The 13,957-nt window shown below is 53.2% G+C and overlaps 1 protein-coding gene across 1 annotated transcript; it reads left to right on the forward strand.

Moving 5' to 3' along the window:
* Positions 1-847: 847 nt before the first annotated feature.
* Positions 848-5,632, forward strand: NCLIV_021460 (putative zinc finger (C3HC4 RING finger) protein; the record flags this gene model as incomplete). Its single annotated transcript, XM_003882341.1, has 7 exons — positions 848-1,075; positions 1,377-2,012; positions 2,389-3,599; positions 4,064-4,142; positions 4,396-4,492; positions 5,028-5,100; positions 5,491-5,632. The coding sequence occupies 7 exons, from the start codon at positions 848-850 to the stop codon at positions 5,630-5,632; spliced, it is 2,466 nt and encodes an 821-aa protein (XP_003882390.1).
* Positions 5,633-13,957: the final 8,325 nt, after the last annotated feature.

Consider the following 13,957-nt stretch of genomic DNA (forward strand, 5'->3'; position numbering starts at 1 on the left):
GCGGTGGAAAATCGTGACTTTGTTTATGGGGAAACTGCTTCTCGGCGATGATATCAATTCCTCTCTTCAGAGATTGCAACTCTTTACGCTGTTGTGCACTTCTACACTGTTTTTGTAGACTGGCCGTTGGGGGGCCGCAACTCCTTGGACGAGGATGGAGACGGCGCTTTTTGTCTTCCCAACTACCATATCTCAATTTGGCCACTTCTTCGTCTTCCATGCTTCCGCTACTAACTGCACGGTTTAGTGTGAGGATAATTGACTTTTCTGCGCTGGGGACACCCCGTTTGCTCCCGTCTCTCTCTGCAGTTTTCACGGGTTACGTCTATGTTTACGCATATCGGCGAGCAGAGTCGCTGCGTCGATGTATACATGAATGCATAAGCATGCATTTACATATTTGGCTGTCTCTTCATAAACGAAGGTGTTTCTCCAGTTTCCCGCGTGGTGTCTCTGCCTGAAGAGTTTTTCCCGTCGTTCCCGGACGGTCACCAAGACCTACCTACTCTTTGCTCTTCCCCCGATTGTTTCTCCACAGCCGTTTTGCGCAGCAACCTTTTCGGCGGAGAGTCTGATTCCACGGTCACATGCATACCTATCTCCCACTGGACGCCACGTTTTTTAGTTTTTTTGAGCCGCGCAGAAAATTTCTTTTTCCGTGGTTGCCCGTCTGTCCTCCAAAAAGTTCGATGATTGCTGAGAACATCACTGCTGTTCGATAACGGCCCACTGAATACGTTGTATGTGCTGTCGGACGACTGTCTGACATCTCAGGAGTTGTGTAGATGTATGAAACGGTACACAGGAGTTCGGAGGTTTTTTCGCTTCCTTCCGTTTTTCCCGAGATATGGCAGCGTCTGACGCTCTCCCTCAGCCCGCAGCTGAGGAGCCGGCTGCCTCTCCTGCCCCGTCATCGAACTCTAACTCGGCAGAAGGTGGGCGAGCCGCTGAGGATAGCCACCATGAGGAAGAAGAAGTCTCTCAGGAGTTCGAGTGCGTTATCTGCATGAAAATTCTCCTCTTGCCCGTCACTACACCCTGCGGCCATAACTTCTGCAAAGGCTGTATCGATGAGGTAAGCGAGACGTTGAGACACTCGCTGCGAGGGAAGCGTGCAGATAGACCAGGGCGCCTTTCTTGTGTATCCTAAGAGTGTGTAGGGAAGCGGGCGTTTGTGGGCTGGGCGCGCGGCTGTTGGCGGAACAAGTGCTGGTCCGGTCGCTCGACACCGCCGACCTCATTCCAGGTTTGGTTTGTTTGGCGCTAGCCCCGCGCGTCCATTTTGGAGGCCTTCTGTTGTCCGTGGTTTCTAGAGTCGCTTTCGTCTCCTCTGCATGCCATGCTCTCGCCTCTTCTGTGTTTCCTGCCACACTCAGGCCGTCTCCTACCGCCCGTGCTGCCCACTATGCCGATGCCCCCTCCTTCTCTCTGGGGCTGCCGACCCGGTGACAGGGCTCTCCACGGGTTCTGCGCTCCGCGTGAACACACTTCTTCAGCAGCTTCTTGAGAGAAATTACCCGCGCACAATGTACCTGCGGCGTCAGTACGAAGAAGAGCGGCGCCAGGAGGCCGCGGCGCGCCGGCGCATGCAACAGAGACATCAGGCGGCGCGGCTGCGGGCCCAACACGCGGGCGGGCCGCTCTATGCCCCACACGGTCCCCTGCGCGACTCCTCCGCGCCCAGGGCCGTCGGGGCAGGAGGCTCGGCCGTTCCCGGCGAAGGCGCCGCGGTCGACGGAGGAAGTGGGACGAGGCGAACGGGGGAGGAAAACCGACCTGAACAGATTCTAACACTTCTTCGCATCTTCAACCAGCACGACGGGTTTTCAGGAGGCGCGCGGGGTCCGGGCCAGCCGGGGGGCGCTGCAGGAAGGGCGGCGAGACCGTCGTGGCGAGGAACGAGTCGGGCAGCGGCGGTGGCAGCCCGTGCCGCTCCCCTCTTTCCAGGCGAATCGATCTCGCTCCACGTGTACCAAGAAGAATATGTCCGGCTTGTCGAGCTTTCACTCAGGGTAATGTGCGGTGCACAGTTTCCGTAGATGCGAGTGAATGCAGAAATGCGAGCACTGCGTCCGCGTGATATGGCCGTCATATAAAAGCGATTCTCGCGTGTGAACCAGCACTCCTAAAACTGACCGGCATGTCGCGAGTGAAGAAAAAACTCATGTTCGCTGCCAGATGCACTTGGTCGTCTGTCGGAGTGCTTGCTTCCTCTGTTTATTCCTCGCCTTTCTCCTCGAGCCTCTCCACCCATTGAAACCTGTCGCGTAGGTCTTGGTGCTACGCCGCTCTCTCTGCGAGATGCTTCTCTGCCGTACCCCTGCCGTGTGTTTCTTATTCCAGTTTTCCACCGCGAACTGACTTCCTTTGCTTTCGTTCTCCCTGTAGAATGCCCGAACGTTGGGTGTTATCTACCCGACCCCACCGCAGTGCACGACGCCGCCGTCTTCTCTGTCTCCGTCCGCCGCGCCGTCTCACTCTTGGGTTTCTTCCCTGGTGCAGAGAGTCCTGGGACGCCAGCCTCAACGGGCGTGCACAGACAACGCGGCATCAGCTGACACTCCGACTTCTGCGTCTTCTGTCGCCAGTGCCCTCCACGCTTCTTCCGTGGCTTGGTCCTCTTCCGCCCGGTCGTCGCCCTCCTCGTCCGACACAGCAGACGAAACTGCGGTGCCAAGGCGCGGAGGAAACGCGTCCGGCTTATCTGTGTCGCCTCCGGAATACGATTCACGCGTCCCCTTTCCGTCTCCTTCCTCGGCTCCGGAGTACGGCTGCTGCGTGCAGATCGAACAGCACACGCCTCTGGAGCCGGAGGCAGGTGGGGCCCCAGGCCGCTGTCTGATTCGTTGTGTCTGTCGAAATCGCTTTCGCGTTCGGAACAAGATTTTCCTCGAGGACTGGGCCGGACAAGCAGCTGAGGAACAAGAGAGAGGCGTCCCCGCCTCTAGTCTTCCATACGAGGGGCGAGGCTCTCAGTCCGACGGCCGGGAAGGCAGCGAAGCTGCCTCGGCGGCTAGACTAGATCGTGAAGTCGGCTCAGAGAGCCGATTGCTTGGAGAGCCCGCGAGCGACTCGCCCTCGGCTCCAGAAGGCGGCTTTTACTATGAGATAGGCTACTGCGAGCCGATCTTCGACGAAGGCGACAGAGAGGAAGTTCCTGGAGAAGCAGCCGGTCGAGGGGGCGAGGAACCGAGCGCGAGCGACGAAGCGGCTGTCGGGCCGGCGAGCGAAGGAGTTCGCCTCCGAAGGCGAGCGGGCGGTGCGGAGGAAACGACGGGAGAAGAGTTGGGAGATCCGGGACGAGACCTACACGAGACGTGGATCGAGAGTCAAAACAACTGGGGGCCTCTGACGCGCGCGTCGGATCTGGCTCATGAGCGAGCCGGGGTCGTGCATGCGCTGGAGGTGTGGCGGCGGTACAGAACTCTTGCCGGAGTCTCAAGCAGGGGCGCGTCAGCGGTGACAGAAGGGAGTGGAGAAGCGTCTGAGATGCGTAACAGACTGACTGGCGCCGGACCGCGGAGCAGGGAGATTGCCAGGGAACTTCGGGAGAGATGCCAGCGCCGTCTGTGTGAAATCTGCATCGAGGGCTTGGAGAGGTGAGCTGAGAAAGGGGCAAACCAAGCACCGATAAGGGAAGTGCCTGACACAAGCTGCGGAACCGAGAGTCGGACGAACCTGCGGAATCCTGCTTGGCGAGAAAAAGAACACAACGGCGATTGTGGGCCTATCTTTCGAGTGGACCATCGGTTCGATGTGGCGTATTTTCCGCTTGCGAAGCAGACACCACAGCGACGCAAGTCGTGTCTCGTTTGTTTCCCCCTCCGCGTGTCGCTGATTCCCACAGCAACCGGTAACGGCCGGCAACGCATGTAGAACCCTCAACCTCGGGCCATCCGCACTTCTATGTGCGAGCACGCACGCCGTTCTAGCTTTTCTCGGCCTTCCGTGTCAGGCACTGTTGGACGTTGCTTGCCCCTTCCGAGGCACACCATCTGAAGCAACTTGTCTCCACTTCCTCTCTGCTTTGTTGCTGCGTGCGTTTGTTCCCGCGGTCCCCCAGGCAGCTGCAGCAAGCCGGAGATGTTGCTCAGCGTCTCTTCGCATCCAAGTTCGGCCGGATTCCATCTCTGTCGTCAAGGGTGAGAGAAGACCGACGGCCGACTGAGGGAGGTCTCCTTGTTTGCGCTCCGGCAGAGGGGATTGCTCGAGAGATGCAGCATCTTCCGATGGGAAGGATGCCAACGCGAATATGGGGGAAAAGGACAGGATACACACTGACGTTTAGACGGGTCCGTTCGCTGCGTGGTGTTTTACGCTTTTGTGCGTAGAGACGAGGACGGTTTGTGGGGTGCCAGTATCGCTCCCAACGTTGTTCCTGCCTTGTCTTTGCAGCGCATGACCGCGTACGACCTGGAGAAGTTCTCCTTCTTTGTCGCAAAAGTTATCGTTTCCTCGCCTTCAGTTCGCTGGCAGTGGTTTCTCCTAACAGGTGAGTGAGGTGTCCTTTCATACCCGGTTGTTTGCTTCTGCGTAGCGTGGTGGGCTTCAGCGGTGTCGTTTGTTTAGCTCGCGGGTCTCTATAAAGAAGTAGGAGGTGTGCAGGCGCGTCCCCAGGTGTTAGAGCGGGTGTTTGGGCGTGTTCCTAGTTTGCTGTATTCGTGAAGAATCGCTCAGCGAGTTCTTCTGGTAATGTTTTTCTCGTCCTAGACTGAAGGCGTGGAAAAAGAGTTGGAGTGGCGCGATGACAAAAACAACGATCAAGAAATAGACTATGAAAGCTAGCGGACGGGAATCAATGCATGTCACTAAGAAACAGAGGAGAGACGCCTTTGTCTGTAGCTCAATGGGACTGGCTGTGCACTTTGTTTCCGTGGCGCATGAGTGGTGAGTTGAAACATTAGTCTTCGGGCGGCAAACGTTGGCCTTTGCTCACTTCGGGGCTTTAAATGGCGAGGCTGTCTCGCTCCCCTGCTCACGTATAGACTTGTCGGCGCTTCCCGTGTGCGTTGGTGTGCGTGTCTCAGACACAACGCAGCGGCTCCTAGAGCTAACGAAGGTGATAACCGAGGCTCGATGGATGAACATCCTGGCGCTCAAGTAAGGGAGGAAGGGTGGCGTGAAAAAAGAATGTTTAGATGCGATGAGTGGTTCTCGTGGGAGCCTTTCAATTTCCTGGTTTTAATCGAATTCATTTTCCCTTTACTAATGTACCAACGGGATGGGCGATATTGCCCGCTAAGTTTCGCTAAAATTGAGAAGGCCCTGGTACGAGTACCCGTACCCAGTTGCTGTTGCCCTCGCAGTAACGATTCATCACTTGTGAGAGCGAGATAACATACGATTTCACTCATTTTTCGAGGTTTGTCCGATTGTCAGCTCCTGGGGCGTGGTGGGTGGGGGCCATTGCCGGTGTCTGCGCGCGTCCCTTTTATGTGCGGTACTCGATTTCGTGTTTTGATTTGTTCGTGGTGATTGGTTTGTTCGCAGCACGACGCCTCTGTCCAGCCTATCGCGATTTCTGCTTTTCCAGGACTTCCATAGCAATGTCCTCCTCTTCGTTATTTTTGTCTGCGCCGTTGTGGTCTTCAAGATTTGGCCATCGCTCTTCTTCGACGATGACTTCTTCTAAGCTTCGTAGCGTCGTGTAACTCAAGCGTCATGATTATGTTTTCACTTCGTTGTGTGAGGCTACACCGTTCAAGGAGTTGCTCAGTTGCAGTTTACACAGAGTGGCTTTGAAAACTTAGGTGGCGTGTTCCTGTCTTTTTGTTACTACTGCATGGGTCTTACCTCCGACCGATAGAACTGCACGGCATGTGTGTGTACGCACTGGAACGCTCCCTTGTTTACGTAGTGAAACCTATCCTCGTGGAAAGTGTCATATTGATGTCTCCAGGACGGTGTTTCAACTTCAGACAGTGAAGCATAACTTCGTGAAGAGGTCGAATTAGGGATAAAATTCGCCGGCAATCCGAGAACAGAGCGGTGGTATCTTGCATTGGTGACGACGAGGCTTGCTGTCCACTCGGTGTTCTGGAAGGAAATGTGTTTACTGTGAATCCTTTGTGTGGCGGGTTTTGGAAACACGAGAGCAAGTGTACGGATGCCAACATTTTCCTTCAAACTTGGAAGCACATGGTTCCTCGAATGCACAGATGCCGACGTGCGAGGGCGGGATTTCTTGAACCTCTGATTCAACCATCAAGGACGGTGAAGAACAATGGTGATTTTTTGGTTGCACCGGTGCAGTACGAGACATGAGCACAAGGGAACTGCAGACACTGTGAACACTTCTTTGATGGCAATGCGTGGCTAGTTACGCAATGCCTGCTACAGAAAGGCGCTTCGTGATACAGTATGACCAGGAAGCATCAGGCAGTAGCAGCTTTTGAGTACCCAAAGCGTCTGCCTTTGATTTGGTTTCACGGCTCTCACGCGTCTGGTACCGTCAAAGTCGAACGTGCTCGAGATTGCACTTGCGCCAAGAAGGGCGAGGGAAGGCAACTTCCTCTACGCCAAGACATGCGCACCGGTATTGGCGGTAGTGGAGTTTGCCTCAGACTAGGTTTGGCTGAGAACGTGGCCGGGCAGGTTGCTCGCAGCCTGGGAAGCTGAGTGTCGGCGTTAGCAGGAAGCTGAGGGTCGGCGTTAGCAGGAAGCTGAGGGTCGGCGTTAGCAGAGAGCTGCGTGTTCCTTGCTTCAGCATGGGTACATATTCGGAACCAGGTGCTTGCAAACGGTGCCTACACCTTCCTCATTGTTTCAACGTCGGTTGCATTACTTTACTGCCAGGCTACTAGCTTGAGCACCTTCTCTATAACGGCTACAGGCCCCTGGGTATCGTGTGAGTGTATTTGGTACATCGCAGTGCCCATTCGGTTAGTGGCTGCTGTGTGGCAAGCAATGGGAAGGCGAGAAAAGGAACCACCAACACAAACGTATCTGACTTCCCCTTTTCGCTGTTCACGGCGTCTCAAGGTCGGCGTGATGCGGCGTGTCGGCACCATGGAAGAGAACATAGGCTCCAGGATAGTGCTGACCTGAACAGCAGTGTGTCGCTTTCTATTCTGGAGGGCCATGATGAAGCTGCTGCATTTCCAGGGTAAAACGCACGTCCGCCCGTGCGTATGCAGCTTTCGTCGTCTCCTGCACGCTAAAGCAGGCGGATAACCAGAACCCACATCAGCTCTGCTGGCTCCACCCGACACTCGCTGTAGGTTCAGCTGACTAGGAGGACCGCGAGGGGTTGTCCTATTGGAGGATCTCGATTAAACGCAAAGATACAAAGTTGACAGTGGTGGCCCGGGCATCGTGGAGCACTAGACTGTGAACAGTGAAGCGTATTTTTCTGAACAGAAATAGTGGCTGGCTCCACGAAGGCGCGAGACGGCCCCTTCTAACGAATTTAGTAAATACAGCATATCACTGCATGTGCTCACGCTTCAGGGCTCTTACTCACGCCGACTTAAATCTCCCCCCCTGGCGGTGCAATGCGAGTCCCACGTTCTACCTCTCATGGCCGCGTTCGCTCCTGGTTACAGAGCTGCAGCGGCTCAGCGAGCGTGATATCAGCAGAAGATTCAACTGGTGCGTTTTTTAGGATTGTGTGGCGTTGTGGTCTGGGCAAGTGTTCTGAAGCCGAAGCCTGAAGGGAGTCTGTAGCGTGTCCCGCGCCTGGTGATCGTGTATTGACGGGGACAGTGGACGCTGTGCAGTCGTTCGTTTTCGAAAAATCTTCTCGGTGCCTTCCTCTCATCTACTTCCATTTGTGTTACGATGGAAAGTTATCATTTGCTTTGCATATGACACACCGTAGCCGGGACACCGGTATGGGTTGACATGAAACAAAAAGTGTAGCGGTATCCAGTAAATGTTTCGAAGGCATACTGCCTCTAGAAACGCGTTTCATTTATGGTTTCACTGTCACAGATTCCCGTTACAGATTGAAAGCTGCACGTGCGCGACAGGTAGCATACTGAATGTATGTGCTCTGTCGTACTCTGTTAGAAGTCCAAGTCATAAATGAGCAGGGAACCGAGAAGCCTCGGCGCTCGCGGGCGTTAGGCTGTCTGGTGCGGAGCCGGAAAAAAATGGAATCGACTGGGAGTCGAGGATAGAACTGCGTCTTATGGCCCTTAGTGGATTGGCAAGTAGTCTTTCGAAACGCGCCTAGTAAGCGAACCACAGAAATGCAGCTGTAGAAAAACAGCTCTGGCTACATGCGCACATCTAGCGGTTTACGCGGGGGGGCGAGGCAGCGCGCACGGCGCTTGAGCGAACAGCTGCCCCGTGTGGTGCACAGCCCGCCTTCGAGAGGACACCTGAATCAGACGGCTGCCCCTCTTCCTCTGGTTAACACCGATTGAGTTCCGTCGGTTTACGTTGTCTTGTTTTCTTTTTCGGCAACTGTCTGATACCACCCAAGTAAGATTTTTCTTAGCGGCCCGCGACATACTATGTGCGGGCATCTGACTAGCACATAGAAGAGTGTGCTGCCTGCATGTCAGACTTCGACCAAAAAGACCTTCCTAGTGTAGCATCAGGAAACGCAGGTGTGCCTTGTTTGAGGAAGCCCGCGTGGGTCTGGATGATGAAACGCGGAACCCTGTGCCCCGTTATACTGGCCGTCGCGTTACTGATCAGCTAATCACACCAGTTATATTGTCAGGTAACATGGTCTCGGGTTCGTGGTTGAGCTGCCCCACCTCCTTCTGAGAGTCTGCGAGTGTTTGCTTATCTCCCCACTTGGGTGAGAAAGTCATAGTAAAGGTGAAGGCGTGGAGACGACGAAGGACCAAGACCAAATGAAAATAGGTGCCCACTTGAGCCGCAGTCTTCTAGACAGACACGGGCCTCCTGATCTCTTGCAACTGTCGCAGACACAACAAACTGTCGCCTTCTGTGGCGTTTGAAGGAAGTTGAGAAGGCGAGACAGTCCATGGCAGCTGTTACCGCTAGGAGTGGAAAGGGACACGTCTTGGGGGGGCACCAAAAAAACGAGCATTGCACGGTTGCGGAAGGTGGAAGTCTTCCGGCAAATCAAGACATCCGTTGCGTCCGAGCAATTTCTTATTCCTCCCTCGAGTTACCAGTTTGATCTTTTACTGAGATGGAAGATAACAGTGCATCTGTTGGGTTAACCCTCGTTCGCAGCCCCCGGGTAGCGCTCGTTCCAATTCACATTGTCTGCTCCGGATTAGCCTCGCTCGCTTTCTGGTTAGTAACAACCCTGCTATTGTACCTAACCTCTGATTACGAAATTCAATTTGTTAAGAGGCTCGTCAACGCCGTTCGCCTCTGCGGAGTCCTTCTTCTACTGAGCTTGGTTGTCCTTTTTTTGTACCCCTACTCCACCCAATCGTTATTTATCAACATCCTATGGGCTTTCGTAACGGTATTCGCTGCCGGGTGGGGGATGTTCCTCGACGAACACGCCCTGTTAAGATGGCTGGTAGGTAGTGTTGGATTCGTAACATCTTGGGGGCATGTGATCAGACGCGAACACACGTGCCGGTTGCAACTACGTATTCCACGTTGGGAGAAATAACGAAGACACAGACGGCAGATACAAACGTAATATAGACGTATGTAAACCACCGTTCTTCACGGTAACATGCAGTTGCGAATCATACACCACTGTGCGACGATGAGCTGAGCAGTGAAATATCTAGTGAAGGCAAATGCACTTGAAGGAAGGCAGCACAGCGTTGCCTCCCCATGAACGAACTCTCAATTCTTTTGGCTCGACTGTTGTTCTCAAGAGAACGCAGACACAGTGACATCCGCTTTTGTACGCTTGGCTCTTTGAGTAATGCTGGATGCACCTATTACGTTCTTTGAATTGACGCTATTGCAGATACGTGGCATTCTGTTTTGATTAGGCAACTGGAGCATCCGCCAGTTTGTCTGTTGTATGCCGACGTTTTAGCGCTTTCCATCTCCTGCCTGTGCAGTATATCTTATTCACCATTGGAGCTGGAGCGATCGACATCATTTGCGTCACTCTGCAAGCAGATCTGCTGGACTGCCAGGAGGCGCATAGGTGCGCGACAGACGATACAACTGGGGCCCTTAAAGTGTCCTACGTAAGACAATATGTAGCATTGAGCATCGAGGTGAGCTCCGTCCCTGGTTTGCGCCCAACAAAGGAACTTATAGCCGCGTCGGGCGCCTTCAGTGCAACCATTTCGAAGAGGCGCGCCTTATGTCAATAGCCGCTTCGACGATTTTTTCGATCATCTGGTGATGTCATCTGTGTCAGTGAACAGCGGTTCTCGAGTCGTCTGCGTTAGACCGGTTGAATGTTGTTCGGTGGTTTCCTGTACCTATACGCAAGATGATTATCGTCTGCCTGACAGGACAGCATCTGGTCACCACAGGCTGTACCTACCTGAACATCTTGTGTCACTCAGTTGCTCGGCCTGCTGTATAGCGCCTACGTCTTTCACGCTCTTGGTTTCTGCCGGAGCCAGATTCTTCCCGATGAATACGGAATTCCGCAACACCTATGCGAGTTGGCCAAGGCTTCCATCACACGAAAAAAGCTCGAGGTAAGTGCCATATGTTCTAGGGACAAACACAGCAACAGCTCGGCCAGTAGAGCTTGAACATGACATCAATCTGTCTGCCAGCATGTTATTAAAAAAGAGCTGCTTGTAACAGACATTCAACGTCCATGGGAGTCCACGTCTCTGGGATAGAACCTCGAGCTAACTTTCCGCACCGCGCCTATGCAACGAGGGACTTGACAGTGGTGGAATCGGCACTCGAAGCCATTCTGGCTCCATACAAGTATTTGGCCAGCACGCACCACAACAAGCCCTGCGATCCCGAGCATATTGCCTGCCACAGCATCCACGTTCTGTATATTGGGTCCGAATGGTGTCGTTCACAGACTCGAGGGGTGGACGTTGACTTTACTGCTCAGTTTTTCAGTTGTTCACGTGTCCCTCCGTCGTGTTGTCTCACTGTGTCTACACCTTATTGTACAATTCAGGCTAGAGATCCACGACTTTTCGATAAGGGCAACACGCACGCGCTCTTTGATCCGAAGGATCCCTTGGAGGTCAAATGGGACGCGTTCACTGATAGTGTCTTAGGTAGGTGTTGGCAAGGGCCATGTTGGCCACTAGCTCTCAGCCACCAGAGACCACGGTGCCTCTTCGTGCAACGCGCAAGATGCTGAGCTGAAAGTGAGAATATCTGCAAACTGGCCTCACCAAAAAGTCGAACAGAACCGTCGGCTCGTTGATGACGTTTGTGACGATGAGTGGCCAACGTGCTGTACTGCGCAGTCGCAGGAAGGCTACTGTCGTGCCGGAGGCTGTGACCTGGCCTGTTTGGATTCAGCATGCCATAGGCTCGTATAGGAACAGATTCGCGATCCGAAGACGACATGGGAGGCTAATACACTCCGAGGAGTAGAACTCCTCGCATATCATATTTCAGATGATAACTTTTGTGGAAATAAGACATATTGAACACATTCCGTACAGATGAATAACAGGAAGGGGAGACTAGATATCGTACCATGTGCCTCTTTAATCAGGCATATGGTGGGACAGTAATTCCTACTTTCGCCTGTTCCCAGCGATGCTCGCTGCCCGTGCATTGGCATTGTAGGTGATGGAAGACTGAGCTGGCCTATCTCCAAAAACAATCGTCGTGTGAGCATGGTATCCGAAGAAGAGCTGCAATACCGAATTCGCATTCTTCGGAAACTCGGTTTGCCTGTCGAAGACTACCTCAAAATGCGCGAAGAACGGGAATACTACTAAGAGGAGGTTGCCTGCCCCATCCTGTTGAGTAATAAGGATAGAAACCCCGCAGTGCTACAGCGCAGCTTCTGCAGGTGGTTGAGTCTCTCGAAAATCCGTGCCTCATGACTCTCCCCCGAAATATCACTGTTGACTAGCGATTGCCAATGTTGCGCTGTGTGATGCGGTTATGGATTCTTCCGTTATCCGCCTTCAGCAATCCGTTTGTGAATAATACCGCCTCTGGTTGGTGCCCGTGGGAAAAAACTGGCACAGAAGACGAAGTGAGCAGAAACGCGGGAGAGTGCCTTTTTTTTCGAGTACTAGGCGACATCGGAATACGTCGGCACGGGTCAATCACAGAGTTATTGACGGGCTACAATCTGACTAATGCAACCCCGCATATCATCGGATAGATCTCTACTACCGGATGCATTCACACGCGGTTGGCTTCCTGAGGGTAATTAAACGGGATGTGCTCCGGTAGGACCCAGAACGAAGGAGTGAAAACGTGGTGGTACCGATTGTTGGAGGAAATTTCAGATTTAAAGTAGGCTGTCGTGTCAGAGCAGGCCCTCAACACTTGTCTCCACCCCTAAAACTGGGGACTTGACACCGTGTCCTCCATCGGATCAATGTAGGCTGCTGGACAGAGGATCCTATTGAGTAACAGTAACCAGGGGCTGTTCCCTACAGCATGATTATCGGAGACCGATGCGCGATTGCTTCCGCAAACACCGAAGAGTGAGTACCGGTTTGACAGGCAGGGAATAAGACCAAACGCAAGGGCGACCGTGAGGTTCCTACATACCCGCTGTTGACTAGTATAAATCCACACATATGTATTCTGAGACCTGCCAGGCGCAGTGCCAGAATGTCGCACGTACAGGAACAGGGTAAGCCTCTAGTACACGGGGACGGACGACCCTTTTGCGTAAGAGGTGGTCACTGCAGGGACTTCAATGTCTATCTCTTGGTCATTACCTCATTTACGCTGCCACTCGTTACCTTTGCCCTTCGGTGGGTTAGTTTCAATGTGCAAGGCAGAGCACTGGATTGGGTACCCAGGGACATGACTTCCTGACCCCCAATATAGATTGGTACGAAGAAGTTGCCATATCCTCCGTACAAAGTGAGCGGCGCACATTGTTTCATTCACTAGTCGGCGCAATCTTACCACGCATATTACTTTTTTTGGTCCCAAACAGCGCTATTAAGGGAAGCCGATTGCCTCTGGTACTTTGAGATCATACTAACGGTGAGGTGGTATGGTGTGTCAAAACCAAGGGATGTTTATCCCGATAGTTCCTTAATGATACTTTCCAGTATGTTATGCGGTGTTAAAAGTAATACCTTCCAAAACCGGTAGCTCGAATTTCAGATAGAAACCCTAGATAAATAAGGGATGACGTAATACTAAACACACACAGTGTTCGGATGGTATTAATTTAAACACCGTGTCATATGCTAGAAAATACCACTCAGGTCCCCGTGTGTCGCTGCATAAGTTATGTTGCGAAATCGTGCTGCTGGAACACAGCTACATCTAGAACATCGGCACTGCAACTCGATGGCGGTTGTCCTAGATTCTTACACTGTGAAATGTTTCGAACGTATTCCGAACTCAGAAAGAATTTTTAGCCGGATCGCCGCGGACGTCGGCACTGTAGTCACGGACGCAATATTAGCCACCGATAGGTTTTCCATCTCCATCGTATGTATCACTGCTGGTTTCGCCTAAAGCCCTTTTTCCTTTCCACCCACACAACTGCTAGGGTCGAGATGTTCTGCAATTAACTACTGGTAGGGGTCATTCTGTCACCGCTCCCGAAGCCATGGGAATGCAGAGTCCGCTCCTGATTGTTGATTGCTTGCTGGACGGACAGCAGAACCCGGACTGAATTGTAATGACCAGACTTGTTTGCCAGGTTACTAGTTCACGCGTAACCACAGCCAGGGGTTTGGCTCCTCATTAAACCGCTGACAGCGCTGCTTGAGCCACCAGTCCGTCGCACGCCTTGCCTATCAGTTTTTGGACGCCTGCAGCGCAGCGCGCCCCTCCAGGCTCATGCGTGTGTGTTCCCACGGGTACCACACTGGTGTCGAGCCAGTCGCTGCCGTCGTCTGAATTTTATACTCTCATAACTTTCTACCCTGTCGACGCCAGCCACTTCTTGTGTGACTAACCAGCACCGCCT

This window comes from Neospora caninum, chromosome VIIa, assembly GCF_000208865.1.
Source record: "Neospora caninum Liverpool complete genome, chromosome VIIa".
NCBI classification, from domain to species: Eukaryota; Apicomplexa; class Conoidasida; order Eucoccidiorida; family Sarcocystidae; genus Neospora; species Neospora caninum.